This window comes from Vombatus ursinus, unplaced genomic scaffold, assembly GCF_900497805.2.
Source record: "Vombatus ursinus unplaced genomic scaffold, bare-nosed wombat genome assembly UNPS02014784.1, whole genome shotgun sequence".
Taxonomy (NCBI): domain Eukaryota; kingdom Metazoa; phylum Chordata; class Mammalia; order Diprotodontia; family Vombatidae; genus Vombatus; species Vombatus ursinus.
Genome location: NW_020954562.1, coordinates 29998344 through 30014830, shown reverse-complemented (window position 1 = coordinate 30014830; position 16487 = coordinate 29998344). Strand labels below are relative to the sequence as shown.

The 16487-nt window shown below is 37.0% G+C and overlaps 1 protein-coding gene across 1 annotated transcript in view; it reads right to left on the bottom strand.

Annotated features, from left to right (window-relative positions):
- TLL1 (tolloid like 1) overlaps window positions 1-16487 on the bottom strand; it is a 333372-nt gene that overhangs the window by 15242 nt on the left and 301643 nt on the right. The window contains exon 19 of the mRNA XM_027866868.1: window positions 3364-3577. Within this exon, the coding sequence (XP_027722669.1) occupies window positions 3364-3577 (214 nt within the window). The remainder of the gene's footprint in view (window positions 1-3363; window positions 3578-16487) is intronic.

Below are 16487 nucleotides of genomic sequence, written 5' to 3'. Positions count from 1 at the left end.
GTGAGTTGGCTAGGTTTATTTACTTTGCTTAAAGTGTCAGCCTGGGCTGTCTTGCTGTGATCTCCATTCTAAGTGGATAACACCACAATCAAGGTGAGTGAACAACTGACTAGTCTGGTTTGTATAGTCTAGAAATAGTCTCTCTGATGACTTTTGCATTTTCTCTGATTTAAAGACAACTGTTATAGACATTAAGAGGTAGGATTTTTTAACTATCTTTTTTCGGGTGATAATAAATTAAAAGAACTTATAAATTCTATATGCAAATAGAATAGAGAAGAATATTTTCCTAGTTAAAGAGTAATGAGGTCCAACACACAAGCAGTAAGCAGAGATGAAGATATTCTTAAATGGACCAATGACATGAAAGCCTGTAGTCCAGAGTTATATGTATTACCCTAAGTAAATGTGTTTTTCTTCCTTATGTGTTGTCTTGCAATGTTCTTATAAATGTATTTCCAAAGATCTTGAGTACATTGAAAGATTGTGACCCAGGTTAATGTGTGGATTGTGATATACTTTGTTATTTAAGCACTTGATTTAATTTGAGTATGTATGATGTTTTTAACACCAGGTTTGTTTGTCTTAATAAGTAAATGTGTTTTGTTTTTTTAAAAGATCAAAAGTGTCATTATTGTTAGTGACTGCTTATATAAAGACCACGTGCCTATAGGGTATTACAATGTGAGAGGTTAGTTGAATAAATAGAAATGCATCAGTAGGGGCTCAAGATACAAAGTGGTAAGTAGAGGGAACATATTTTTCCTCAAGAGGGTTATCCATAGAAACTTTGGTGTGAGAGATCCCTCTCTGAGAACCTAATCCTGCCAAGGTGAAGGCAGGTTGGCATGAGAGAACCAACCTAAAAGTGATTAATAAGTACTATTATTACTAGAACCACCAGGATTACTACTAGTACTACCACTGTTACGACCACCACCACCACTACTACTACTACAACCACTGCCACTACCACTATTATAAGCTAGCCTTTCTATAGTGCTTTAAGTGCTTTACAAACATCTCATTTTATTTTTATGATAGCACTGGAAGATAAGTGTTATTATCCCCATTTTGGAGATGAGGAAAATGAGGCAGACATAAATTAGGTGATTTGCCAAAGATCACACAGCCAGCAAGTGACCAAGATAGGATTTGAACTCAGGTCTTCCTACCCTCAGGCTTAGTGCTCTATTCACTATACCACCTAGATGCTATAGAGAAACTACATTTAATCAATTTTATCAATTTTGGTGTAATTTCAGCTCCATTCTAATGTACCACAAGAAATATGAATATAAGAAATTCAGAAGAAATAAGAGATTTACAAAAATGGATATAGCTCTAATGTCAGACATTACCAATGTGTAGTTTTTACTGCTGTCAGATATTACTGATGTGTAGTTTCTACTGAACTGTTTGTACATAGTTATTTGCATGCTGTCTTCCCATCAGACTGTAGGATGCTTAAGAGTAACCTTTAACCTTCTCTTTATCCTCAACTCTTAGAACAGTGCCTGGGACATAGTAGTGTATAATAAATGCCTGTTGACATTTTCCTTTCCTTCCTTCCTTCCTTCCTTCTTTCCTTTTTTTTCTTCTTCCTTTTCTTTCTTCATAATTTACTATAAGAGATAACTCTCTGGAACAGGGGAGGAAGACCATGGGAAAAAATGATGATGTAAAAACAAGATATATCAAATAGAGAATTATTTTTTTAAACTGATATAGAGTAAAGAAAAAGGAACCCGGAGAAAAACCATATATAATTACTGCAATAATTTAAACAAAAAGAACACTAAAATAAAGTGGAAAATTAATCATAATGACCAGTCTTAGCCTCAGAGAAAAGTCAAGGAAGTACCTTCTTCCTTGAACCAGAAAGGTGGGGGTTTATAGGTGTGACCAAATTTGAATATGATGTTTGATATAGGTAGCTACTATGTCAGCTGGTTCTGCTTAACTCTTTTCCTTTTTTCCAAGAGAGGGTTCATTTGAGGTGCGTGGCAGGGCAAAAGTTACTATGATATGAACACAAAGGGTGTCAATAAAGCTAATGTGAAAATAAACATAATCAAGATACCCTCAATAAATATCACCTTTCATATTACAAATACCCTCAATATCATATATATATACCCTCACATATATATATATATACCTTCAATATTATATATATATATATACACATATATATACCCTCAATCATATTACACGATACCCTCAATAAATATCCTTTCATATTACAAATTAAGCTTAAGGAAATACTTCTTTAGAACTATGTTATAACATCGATGCAGCAAATACAATTATTTTTATTTGACAAAATGAGGAATCTGAGGTTCAAAGAAATGGCATGATTTGCCTGCCCCTGGTCACACAGTTAGTAGTAGACTCTCAAAAAACAGGGATTCTAACCTAAGGACTCCTAATTAATTAGATTCATTGGTCTTTCTACCACAGCATGGCCATCCTAAATGTTTTAGGCTTTTGTTTTGTTTTTTTTTCCCTTCAAGGTAAAATTTTAATGTTGAATAAATGTTAAAATTGTTTAAAGTATTAGGCCACTAGAGGTCACTAAGTGACTTTAGCAAAAAGCTAACATCCACTTAATTTTTTTAAAGAGAATAAGGGAAAGGTGCATTTTCTATATTATAATCACTTTGATTCTTTAAGATAGAGTAGTAATTGATTTATTTCAATTAAATTTCACATAAAAGGAAACAACTACAACTTATTTACAATTTGGTTTTGCTTCTCATGCGGCAAAGGCTGGTATTTCATGTCAAAACAGAAAAAGAAGGCTGTGTTCACGTTAAGCAAAAAGATAATTGAGGGAGCGACATTCAAAACTAGACTTTTAAAACCTCATGAATCAAAGTTAGCTAATGTAATGTTTTATGTTGATTCACAAAATCACCAAACTGAAGGGGTCTTGGAGCTCATCTAGTACACAAAACCCTTGTCTTACACATGAGGAAATGAAGGCCCTGAGTAACTTACCCTAGGCCATGTACCTAGAAACCTGAAGGGCTGGTATTCAAAAACAGGTCTTCATTAGTAAACATTAATTCTATAGGTTTTTTAAAATAGTCTATGTAATGACAAATCTGATCAAACCAATAGACTTGAAATGCTTTAAGGTATATTGGTGCATTCTGTGTGAAATAGTTTCTAAGTATTTAGTTGTAGCAGTTCACAAGAACTGTGTAAGAACCCTACAAGAGCTCAAAATGGTTTACTCTCTCCTAAACTGAAATGTTACTTGCTATCTTTTAAGAATCTTTTTTTTCAATTAAACACATTCACATATCATAGGAGACAAGCCCACTTATCTCTACCCAAGATAACATAGTTTGCTACCTGTAGAATGCTGGGCTTGGAAGCCTTTTCTTTGTACTGACGCATCAGAAACAAAGCGAAGGAACATCTTATTTCCAGTTGCCACCAGGGGATCTGGCATCTTGTTGCCACACAGACGACCCAGAATTGGTGATTTTTCCGTTTCCCCATCAAACACTTCTAAGTGATCATAAGCACATTCCTGATGCTGTTCAATCTCAAACTCACTGAAAGCCTGTCAAAAAAGAAAAAAAAAACCTCTAAACTATAGCAAGAATCAAAAATGCATAATTTCTTCTTAACAAAAAATAAAAAGGGAGGATTAATAAGTCTTTGTAATATAACCCTACACTGAAGTGCCACTCTGATGCTTCATCAGGGGTGACTTGGAGGCCAAATTCTAGAAAATCTTGCCAAGATTGAAAAGTGAAAGTATTGAAAAGTAGCCTACACATTTGTCTTATGAACATCAACTTAATTATAACCATAAATGTTCTTCACAGGTTGTCCCTAGGATAATGAAATGTTAAGCTACAACAACTGAAAAAGACAGTCTACACCTGTTTGGTTTTTAAAAGCCCTTCATAACCTTTCCAGCCCCCTCATACATTACTTACCTTTTTGCCTTCTTATTGGTCCTCACATCTCTACACCTTTGCAAAGCATATCTGCCATGCCTGGAAGTCATTTCCTCCCTCCCTCTGCCCCAGAGAATACCTCACTCACTTCAGGATTCAGCTTAAAGAACTACTTACTACATTTTAAATTGGGTTAAAAACTAGGTTTAACTGGAAGGGGGGGGTCTATGAATGTTTTAAAAAATGTTTTGATAATTCTATTCAAATACAATTCTTTTCCTCTATAATCTTCTTGATTTTAGTTTATCTACTTAAAAACATTATTCAGGAAAAAAGTGTCCATAGGCTTCACACACTTTAAGAACTCTTGTTCTACATGAACCTACATAAAATCATATCTGATATCTTCAACTGAGTGACTTTCCTCCACAAACTACCTTGCATTTATTTTTAAATTTATCCAGTATATGTTTATATGTCTATCTAGTTTTCCCATCAAATGTAACCTCTACAGAGCAAAGGATATTTCATTTACAGGTTTACAATCTTAGTATCTCACACAGTGTCTGGCACAGAGGTGCTTAATAAATGTTTATTGATTAATTGACTGATTATTGAGGCAAAAAGGGATTGTGAGCTACATCAGTGGAAGGTGTCTATGAAGACAGAATCAAGGATCCGTTAAGTATTATATCACCAAAATTCAAAAACCTTATAAATTTCTTTTTTTTCCTAGGGAACTGTGAAACACACACACACACACACACACACACACACACAATGTAAGGCTGGCATGTGAAAATGACAGGATTTATGAAAAATTATGTTGTGAAATGTTAGAAATCATAGCAAAAAAAAAAATTAGGTTAGTTACACGTGAAGAACAAGGAACACCAGCCCAAGTGCTCAGCTGCTATCTATGTGATTTTAAGAGAGAATAAATGCTCCTGCAATTTAAGTGGACCTGAGTCCCAGAAAAAATACAGAATTGCTGACTTTATTCACCTTAGCTAAGTTCCCTTAGCTATTCCCTTGAGTCCCTATCCTCCTCCAAGGAAGATATGAAATAAATCAACTTTGCTCCTAGAGCAAAGTTCTCCCCCTTGCAAACCATATCAGTGACCTGTCATGGAAAATTTCTGCCATTCTCCATTAATTCTCTCTCCCGGTCCTTACTGGTAATTGCCCCTGAATACTATTTATTTTGGGAAAGCCTTAGCTACTTAGACATACTTCTTCTCCTCTCTGGTACTATGAACCATGATCAAGTGAATTCTATCATTGCTTCTGGATGGAATATGTCAATATATTCCGCTATCCCTCCCCTTCCCCCAATCCTGGCAACTTTCTGGATCAAAAGACCTGTCTCTGGTCCATCAATTCCTTATATATATTGTTTCCACCATTAAAAGTTATCTCCTTGACGAAAGGCACTGTCTTTGCTTTTGTATTGTATCCCCAAATTTAGCATATTGCTCACTCAGTACATAGTATTTAATAAATGCTTTTTCATTTGCTTGTTGCTGCTGCTCATTCTTTAGAGCCTCTCAATGGAAAGATGCATAAATGGTGATTAATCATGAAAAATAACAAAATCATTTTACATATTTTATTATTTTTACCACCATCTTCATGGTACTTGATACTTACATATACCTTTCTGTATATGTGGTTTTCCCATATCCATCTGCAAAAATCTTATTAAATAATCACTATGCTGAATTAAAATAGAGATTATAAATGCCAGAGATGGGAGGGTTAAGAAACCAGAATGCGTAACCAAAATTAGCCATGTCTCCACTTACTTGATACTTTTAATTTTGGTAGAGAGAAAAAGAAGAGAGAAGTTAGAAGAGGAGAAGAAAGAAGAGAGGCAGAGACTAAAAAGTAGGAGAAAAGAGTTTATACCTATTCAGAAATGGAAAGACTAGTTAGACTTTCCCCACCCACCAAGAAAAGAGTGCTGTCCTCTCTCAGAAGAGAATTAGGAATAAAAGGGTAATGACATATAAGAATCAGAAATAATGTGCATTTTCTAGTTAGTTACCATATTTTACAGAGGATATAAAGAAAATTGGGGTAGTAGAACAAACTGCAAACAATAACTGCTGAGATGGGCATATATATATGTTGTATATATATGTCCTATAAGTAGATGTTAAATAATCTACATGGAGCCCATGCTAAAAGTGAACCAGCTGAAAGATCTGGTGGTTATGATTTACATTATTATGCAACACAAGTGGTAGCAAAATTTATGGCTTTCGTATATCCACTTATATTATAGAAGTATGTTAAATTCCACTGGTTATTCACAACAACCAAACCTTTTCATTGGTCTGGTTCTGTCATCATTGTGAACAGACAGGTATCTGTGATAATTGACCATAAGTCAGTCTTTAGAGAGAGATTAACAAAAGGTCATCGGATCATAGCTTTATAACTAGAAGGGACCTTAGAAGCGAGTTAGTCCAACCTTCTCATTTTATAGATGAAGTAACTGAGGCACAGAGAAATTAAGTGACTTGTCTGCAGAACTAATCAAATAGCTAGCATGTGAGATTGGATTTGAATGCAGATTGTATTGCCATTCACAATAATTGACTTAAATTACATGAAGCTTATCTGGCTACATATAAAGTTGAATTTCTTCCCTCTGAGGATGATTCAACACTGGAAGAGGTGGTCAAGTCTGCATAGAATCAACATGATTCACTGTCATGGTTGGTTTTGGATGGCCAGTTATTTTGACCCATTGATCTCTTACATCTCATTTCTTCTTTCTGATTCTGGAGAAATTATAATCCTCTAATTCACAGAAGAAGAAACTGGGGGAAAGAGAGGCTCACTGATTTTTGCAAAGGACTTTCATTCAGTAAATGTTGGAATTCAGATCAGAACTCACAGGCCCTGTATTTCTCTCCTGTTGATTAGCCCACTCAACTCCAAAAGAATGATATAAAGGGCCATTTTTCTCCCCTAATGAAATGCAGGATCTCTGGAATGAATCATAACATCTGTTTAACAGTGCATAGCAACATAGCACAAGAGTGCAGGTCGAACTGGCAAATGAGGTGGCAAGCAAATATTTCATCTAGATCCAACTGGCCTTAGCTTTTTATCAAATTACTAACGGAATCAAACCAAATTTATATGAGTTAAATCGGATGAGATTCCCTTAAGAAACTGGATTCAAGGCATATAACTCATATTCCCATACATACCAATGGATTTTTCTTCTGGAAGAAGAAAAGACTTTTAAAATTCTGACTACAAAATTAGTAGTCACCCTCCACCCCCAAATCAGTCTCACCTAAAGTTATACCACATGCATGCAAAAACATTACTCATGTGTCATAAACAGTGTTCAAATGTTAGCCATTGCCACATACCAATGCGTTGAAGGCAAAAAGAAAGAGGAAATGAAGAGCAGAATGCTGCAAGATTCAATTAAAAGGTCAAATTTCATTCTGTCCAAAAGGAATCCCTTCCAGGGCACAGATGAGCAAGCAAGAAGTAACTACAGCAAAATTATCCATGGATTGGACTATTACAAGCTTCCCAGAAATCATGAGGCTAAAAGGACCCACAAGGGAATTCCAGTAGGGTTCCAAACAGGTGGGAAGATTGAATAGAAATTCCTGCCAAGCTAGTCCTTGGGATGCTCTTTCATTAAATAAAATAACAATATATCACTTTATTACAAGCCACAGCTTGATCCAAGAATTTCTTTATCCAAATGATGGAAAATGTCATTGGATGTAGGTGGTAGCAGCTTAATCAACTGTGACTCTCACCAAATATTATTATTTTGTTTTTGTTTTTGTTTTTTTTTAAAATAATTTCTGTTTTTATTTTTCTTCTTTTTTTTTTTTTTAAGGCAATTGGGGTTAAGTGACTTGCCTAGACTCACACAGTTAATAAGTGTCAAATGTTTGGTCTGAGGTCGGATTTGAACTCAGGTCCTCCTGACTTCAGGGCCGGTGCTTTATCCACTGTGCCACCTAACTGCCCCCCCCCCCCACCAAATATTACTGAAGGTTGCAATTAGCTACGCAGGAAAAAAACAGGAGTGGGAATCAAGAATGACGATTTAAGCACAGTCCAATCATTGCCAAATTCACTAGGCAGTAGGAAACCCATCCTGATACCTTGGGACAAACTATCCCCCATGCCTGGATACCCTCCCCTCCTCACTTTTGCCTCTGGGAAACACTTGCTCTCTTCAAGGTTCACAACAAATATCACCTCCTAAACAAGGACCTTCCTAATCCTCCTAGTTAGTGTTAGTGTTTCCTTAGCCCTGAAATTATTTTGTATCTATTTTGTACATGTTGCTTTTTCTTTTTTTTGTTGTTTTGTTTTGTTTTTTAGGCAATTGGGGTTAAGTGACTTGCCCAGGGTCACATAGCTAGCAAGTGTTATGTGTCTGAAGCCAGATTTGAACTCAGGTCCTCCTGAATCGAGGGTTGGTGCTCTATCCACCGCGCCACCTAGCTGCCCCAAAGTCTTTTTTTTTTTAAAGGCAATTGGGGTTAAGTGACTTGCCCAGGGTCACACAGCTAGTGAATGTGAAGTGTTTGGTCTGAGGCTGGATTTGAACTCAGGTCCTCTTGACTTCAGGGCTGGTGCTCTATCCACTGCACCACCTAGCTGCCCCCTACATGTTGCTTTTTCATTGTAGAATGTAAGCTCCTTCAGCGAGTGACTGCTACATTTGTGTCTGTATCCCTCATACATAGTGCCTAGCATATTTTAAAATATATTTACTGAACTGAATTTATTTAGACTTAGTTTAGCCTCACATTCTTTCCCCCTTCAATCTCTAAATGCCTCATTTCAGCATTTGGCTGAATTCTCATTATCTCTAAAGACACTTTTAAGCCAAAGAGAAAGGGGCTTCTCTTGTTGGGTTTTTAGGGTTATTTCAGTCTTCTGAAACTCAAGTTCACCCATTTCAGTGATTGTATCTGTGAGATATTAAGATTACTGAACTAAGTTTTAACAAGACCAAGAAAAAGCTCTGAAGATAATGACCCTGGGCTCCAGCCAGAAATCCTTGTACATTTCCCACAAGGCAGGCTAAAAGAGTAAGAAGCCACACTCTAGAGACATAAAACTAAACTCCAGTCACAGACTGTGGAAATAATAAACGTATGCTGCTGTCTGGAACACCCAAACAAGGCTAATCTCCTGATTCTTGGTTGCAGCCAGCCAAGCTTCAATAGGACAGTACTTTATATTAACAGCTGTCCTTGAAGAAATGCCTCAACCTAAAAATACTGACATTTTGACTAATGCAAAAGGTTACAAAGACTTACTATTTTTATTCACAAAGGACATGAGTAAAATGATAGTACTAGATGTGGAAATTTGTAGGGTTGAGAGTTATTGTGGTTTGTCATTCATTCTCGAAGAGGACCATGACATCAGGGAGATGATGACATGACTTGCAATTGACTTTGATTTGAGTGAGGGAGGGCTGTGTAAAGTCATCAGCCTCACTTTCTCCTCCAGAGCCATCTAGGTCCATTGGCCAGATATAGATCAGGACAACTGGAGATGGCCCAGGCCCTTTTAAGCTAAAGTTCTATTAAAGATAAAGTGGTTGATACAGCCTACCCCAGTCCCATAAACAGCTGGACAACATCCTCCTGCTCTCCTCAGTATCTAGTCCTTCTTTCTCTGCTTCTGATTTCCCACATAATAACTGAAGGATTGGAAGTTCCCCCAAAACTGTGACAATTTTGGAATATGATGTACAGGTAAGTATATATTGAACAATGTTACTCAGGTTTTCTTTTGACATATATGTATGTCACAAGTGTATGAGAAAGTAAAGTTACACTATAGTAGAGGTAGCAAAATATTCCTGAGTGTGCTTGCCAGAGATGGGGGTCGGAGGTGGGGTTCCATCTATCAATCAACAATCATTTAATAAGCACTTACTATGCCCTAGACTTAGGCACCATGATAAGGACTAGGGATACAAAAAAAGCAAGCAAAAAAACCAAAACAAATAAACAAAAACAAAAACAAACACCAGATTGTGCCTTCATTAGAATGGGGGGAGAGAACTTGTGAATAAAAAGGTAGATACAAGATACACACAGGAGAGAGGATTCTAGGAAGATGGTAGAGTAGGTCAGAAAACTTTTGGCTCTCCAAGTTTCCTCCACAAAAAAGACAGAACATTGCCTCAGAACAGCAGAAATAAACATGGGGTAAAGCAGTTGTCTTCCTAAGACAATTTGAGAAGACTCCAAGAAAGACCCAACCTCCAGGGTCTGAGGTTCAAGCCTGAGTGAAGTGCAAACATCTCCATGTTGACTCTGCAGAATCAACAAACAATAAGTCCTGGGGGCAGCTGGATGAAAGTCACCCTCAGCCTTAGAAACTTTTATCTCACAGACAGTGTGGGGATCTGACAGTTGACTAGATTGAAGGACCTTCCACTGTTGAAGGACACCAAGCACAGTTGTGCTGACCAGATGCTCTCAGACTTGGCTACAGGAGAGAAGGAGCTAGCACACACGTGGTGAGGGCAAGAGCAGGTGGGGGGAACCCTGACGGCTGCGGGCACTTCTAGGAGAGCAGAGTCTCTGGTTTCAGTTTCAGGGCAAGGGAGAACAGCTGTAGTTTGTAGTCATGGGAGGGACTGCTGGGAGCAAGATCATCTGCAGGACAATGTGGCTGGGAGTCCTAGCCACGGTTTAGGAATGGAGAGGAAAGCCCGGAGACAGAACTCAGAAAATAACAGTAAGAAGGACTCAAAGCTTATTCCCCATACATTGAGATTAGAACTTGATTATACTTATAGTTGCTAAAGACAAAATGAAATGAGGAAGGTGAAGTCAAGATGGTAGAGTAAAGGCAGGGACTCACCTGAGCTCTCCCTCAAACCCCTTCAAATACCTTTAAATAATTATTCTAAATTAATTCCAGAGTGGCAGAACTCACAAAAAGATGGAAGATGGAGTAAAACAATTTTCCTGCTCATGACAACTTAGAAGGTCGGCAGGAAAGGTCTACTGCACCAGAGTGAGAAAGGAGTGCAGTCCAGCACAGCCCATGCCAGAGCAGACTGGGCAGCTGCAAACCAGAAACAGGCTTTGGGGCAACTGGATCAGTGGTAGCAGTAGCAGTTTCTATACCTCTCAACCCAAAGATGGTAAGGGGATCAGATAGTGGTTCAGAAGATTTATAGGTGTCAGTTTGCTGGCACTAGAGGCAGAACTCTGTTGCACTGCTTATATTTGGATCTGGGTTGCGACCCTGGGTGTTAGTCCCAGTGCGAAAAGGAACATTAGCACAGCAGAGCATGTGGCCACAGGGAAGCAGAAACTCTGGTCACAGTTCCAGGGTTGAAAAGAGTGCTTGTGGCTACTCACAAACCAATGTATAGTACAGGAGAGCAGTAAACACAACTCTAGATCATACCACCTTGGAAGAATCAAAAACTAACAGGTCCCCAGAATTACCTCTGAACACAGCTGTACAAAAAATCCTGAAGCTTGGGACAGCATCTTTTCTATTTGGGAAGCAGAGCCCCACTTCAGTATAGAGTTAAAAATCAAGAAATAGGCTGGAAAATGAACAAACAATAGAAAAATTGTGACCATAAAAAGTTACTATGATGACAAGGAAGACCAAAACACACATTCAGAAGAAGCCAACAAAGTCAAAATTACTGCATCTAAAGCCTCAAAGAAAAATATGAATTAATCTTGGGCCATGGAAGAGCTCAAAAAATATTTTAAAAAATCAAGTAAGAGAGGTAGAGGAAAAATTGGCAAGATAAATCAGAGTGATGCAAGAAAATTATGAAAAAAGAGTCAACAGCTTAGTAAAGGAGGTATAAAAAATACTGAGGAAAATAACACCTTAAAAAACCAGAATAGGCTAAATGGTGAAAGAGGCATAATAATCCAATGAAGATAAGAATGACTTGAAAAGCAGAATTGGCCAAATAAAAAAAATACAAAAATTCAGTGAAGAGAAGAACTTCTTAAAAAATAGTGGGAGGGAGAGAATCTGGAACTCAAAATTTGAAAGAAAAAAATTTTTTAATTGTTTTTACATGGAATTGGGGAAAAATAAAATACTAAATAAGAAAAAAATAAAACAATAAATGAATAAATAAAAATGAGTAAGCAAAGGAGAAAGAATCCAACCATAGATAGTTACTATGTGGATAGAGAATATCTGGGTTCATATTCAAATGAAGATAATGGAGCTCAATGAGAAATGTCATATGGTCTCAAGAACAAAAAGACTACTTGGGAGAACTTAAAAAGGACTTTAAAAATCAAATAAGAGAGATCAAGGGAAAAATAGAAAAAAAAATAAGAGCAATCCAAGAAAATCAAGAAAATTATGAAAAGAAAGTGAATCAACTGGAAATACAAAATCAAAAACTTAAGGAAGAAAATAATTCCTTGAAAACTAGAACTGGGCAAGGGGAAGCTAATGACATTCTAAGACATCAAGAAATCATAAAACAAAATTAAAAGAATGAAGAAAAATAGAAGAGAAAGTAAAATATCTTACCAGAAAAACAAGTGATCTGGAGAACAAATTAAGGAGAAATAATACAAGAATAGTTGAATTACCTGAAAATTATAATAATAAAGAATCTTGATACAATATTAAAAGAAATTATCAAGGAAAATTGCCCTGAAGTTCTAAAACAAGAAGGCAAAGTAGAAATAGAAAAAATCCACTGATCACCATCTCAAAGAGAAAGGAGGAAAGCTTCCAGGAATATTAAAGCTAAGTTTCAAAGTTCCCAGATTAAGTAGAAAATATTGGAATTGGAAAATATTGGAAGTAACAAGAAAAAAACCACTTTAAATATCAAGGAGCTACAATAAGGATTACACAAGACCCAGCAATTACTACACTGAAGGGCTGTAGGTCTTGTAATACTATATTCCATAGAGCACAAGAATTGTTATGACCAAAGGGAACTTATCCAATAAAGTTAAGTATAATCCTAAATGAGAAAAAAAAACGGACATTTAACGAACTCAAAGACTTTCAAGGTTTTTGTGAAATAAAAAAAAAGAGAGAGAAAAAAAACACAAACAAACCAACCAACCAAAACTTAAGGGAAAATTTGACATATAACATCTAGTACAGAACAAAAGAAAACCAACAAGGAAGCAAAGAAAAGCTGGGCAGCCTTGAAAACAATGTATAGTATTTATTATATAGGTTTTTTTTAATGGAAATTTAGTGTTTTATATTAAATCCTCTCTTGTGTTCTGCTATGTACATGGCAATTTTTTCTATATATTTAACTTTAAAATAAATTTTAAAATTTAATATATATATGGTATATATACTATATTGGTATATATATTGTATATATACATATGTATATATATATAGTAGCATATACCTATATACATACACATACACACACATATACAGAATACATGATAGCCTTAGGGTGGAAGATTCAAGGTTCTAGCACCTGGGTAGAAGGGAAGGGGCAAGAAATCTTCCTGAAGAAGGTTGGCTTTGATATCATATATTTGAAGCTATAAAAAGTGATGTCCTTAGCATGATGATTAAGGGCACATGGTATAAATTAAAGCAACATTTTTATGTACACGTAAGTGAATGAGTCAGCTTATCCAGGAACTTAAGTTCATCACTATCATACTTATAAAAACAACAGCAACAAGGAAAATAATAATAATAACTATCATTTTTATAAAGCCAGTGTTAGGCACTCTGCTAAGCTATAAATATTATCTCAACTGATCCTTAGAACAACCCTGGGAGGTAAATGTTATTATATATGCCCATTATACACATTAGGAAACTGAGGTAAACAGATGTTATATGAGAAATAAAACACACTGCAATTATTTCATTGTTTCACAAGATGTTACTACTACTATAAGTAGTACAAACCAATGCTTAATTACCCTGAAGAGTGCATGAGATAAATTCACTGTCATCTTCATCATCATCACCATCATTATCTTCCTATTTTTGCCCTTTCCTAGGTAGCACAGTGTAGTAGCAAGAACACCAGGTTTAGAGTCAGAGTAAATGGGATCAGAACCAAGCCCTGTGAACACCTGTGTAACCTTGGGGAAATTACTCTCCCATCTCTGACCCCAAGTTTCTCATTAATAAAATAAGTAGATGGGGCAGCTAAGTGGCACAGCGAATAGAGCACTGGCCCTGAAGTCAGGAGGACTTGAGTTTAAATCCGGCCTCAAACCAAACACTTGAACTTACTAGCTATGTGACCCTGGGCAAGTCACTTAACCCCAATTGCCAAAAAAAAAAAAAGTAGGTAAGAACAACTCCAAAGTACCTTATTACTCTTTCCTCAAACAAGGAGTATTTTTAAAAAGCTTTGGGAGAAGGTTTTGATATATTTCTGAAACTACCTCATACACATGCAGCACCTCACTAATTAATTGAAAAGGAAATTGTAATAAAAGCAAGATCAGGTTGAATGTGTTTACTTTCCCTGTGCTGATGGTTTTAAAAGAAAAGCGACCCCAAAACTTCCATGATCACAGTAGTTTTAGATATCACAATAACTTTTCCATTGTTGTGGTAAGTTATTCTATTTTTATTTGAAGTGGAATGGTGATCTCAGAAACGAGTACTCTATTACTACTAAGTAAAGATGTTCATGTTGAACTCATCAGAGTATTTCTTCCATTTGCAGCTCATTTGTTGTTGTTCAATCGTGTCCAACTCTTGGTGACTCCATTTGGGGTTTTCGAGGCAGATATAGTGGAGTGGCTTGCCATTTCCTTCTCTGACTCATTTTTCAGATGAGGAAACTGAGACACCCAGAATCAAACAGCTACTAAATGTCTGAGGGCAGATTTGAAATCAGGCATACAGCATAGTAAAAGTTGCTTAAACAAATAAACAACTCCATGTATATCTGCATAGATGAAATACTTATTTGGTTCCTTTGCTTTCGATATTTGGAGAGACATATTTAGAGGGTAAGTAAGCTATCGCTATAGTATACTATTAACAATGATTTTCACCTAAAGCATGGACATAAAAGAAAAATTCAAGAAGTATATATTCAGAAAAAAGACATGAGCAACAAATAACAAGGTATAGGGGATGACCAATGGCTGTATTAGCCCTCAGTATAGAAAGACAGAAAGTGAGAGCACGAGCAAAAGTGTGAGAGAGTAAGAAACAGAGTGAGAGATAGAGAGCAAGGGAGAAGAGTAAGAGAATGAGAAAATGAGCAAGAGAGAATGAGAAAGCCAGAGCCAGAGCCAAAGAAGTAGAGATTGAGAGCATTATCAGTTATATTTGCCGGGCACCATACTAAAAGCTGGGGATATAAATATGAACAAAAAGACAGTCCCCACACCCAAGAACTTTTTATTCTAATTGGGGGAGACAACATATGAAAGAGAATTGGAAAGCAGGAGCCCCAGGGAAAAGGAGAAAATGGTTCTTGAGGAGGAGGTGGAAAAATCTGGGGACTGACAAGTAGAACTGAGATCAAAGTGAATATAGCCTGGACACTTCATAAAATGGTGGTTTAGGTCAAGGTCTCACCAACCTGAAGACAGGGCAGCAATAAATACCCATCAAATGTTAAAAGCCTTAGAATAAGGGCTCTGGTTTTGGAGGTTTAATGTCTATGAAAGATTTATGGGAAGATGTAGGATGAAATTATATAGAACAAGAAAGTGTGCACATAACTATGGGAGTACCCACACATCAACGAAATCAATCAATCTAATAAAGTACATGTGTTTCCTCTGGCTTTAAAAGACTGTTCGAGAGGGGAAGCCAAGATGGCAGAGTAAAAGCAGGGACTCACCTGAGCTCTCCCCCAAATCTCTTCAAATACCTCTAAAAAATGACTCTGAACAAATTCTACAGTGAAGAACCCACAATGAGACAGAGTGAGGCAGATTTCCTGCCCAACACAACCTAGAAAGTCGACAGGAAAGATCTGTTGTACTGGCTTGAGAGAGGGGCATTCAGCTCTCAGGGCGTGGTGCAGAACTTGCCTAAGCAAAGATTGAGCAGGCCTCAGGGGAATAAATCACCAGCAGCAGTGGTGGTTTCCAATGTTTTCAGCCCACATTCACCAGAGACAACTTGGAAGGTCAGTGAGAAGGGTCTAGAAGACTGGGTGAGAGAGAAGAACAGTCTAGTACAGGGCTGCAGGGTGTGCCAACACAACCCTGCCACCAGCAAACCAAGCACAGGCCTTGGGAGTGACTGAAATCATCATCAGTAGCAGTGACAGTGGCTGCTCCTCAGGCTATTAGCCCACAGACTAAATGTTTAAAAGTCACTTATTTCAACTTCCAGGAGCCAAGATGGCGGATTAAATAGGAAGTCACTCTCACCCTCTATTATTGACCTTGAAAAAGCCAGAGAATATCACCCCAGGAAAAAATCCTGAAATAGCAGAGTCAGGAAAAAGACTACATACGGCAGTCTTTTAGCTTGTGAGGCTAGGGGGATTAATGGGAAAGGTCCCTCTTGCTGTCACTGAAGGGGACCAATACAGGAAGGGAGGTGTCCCAGCAAGCTAGTAGGCAA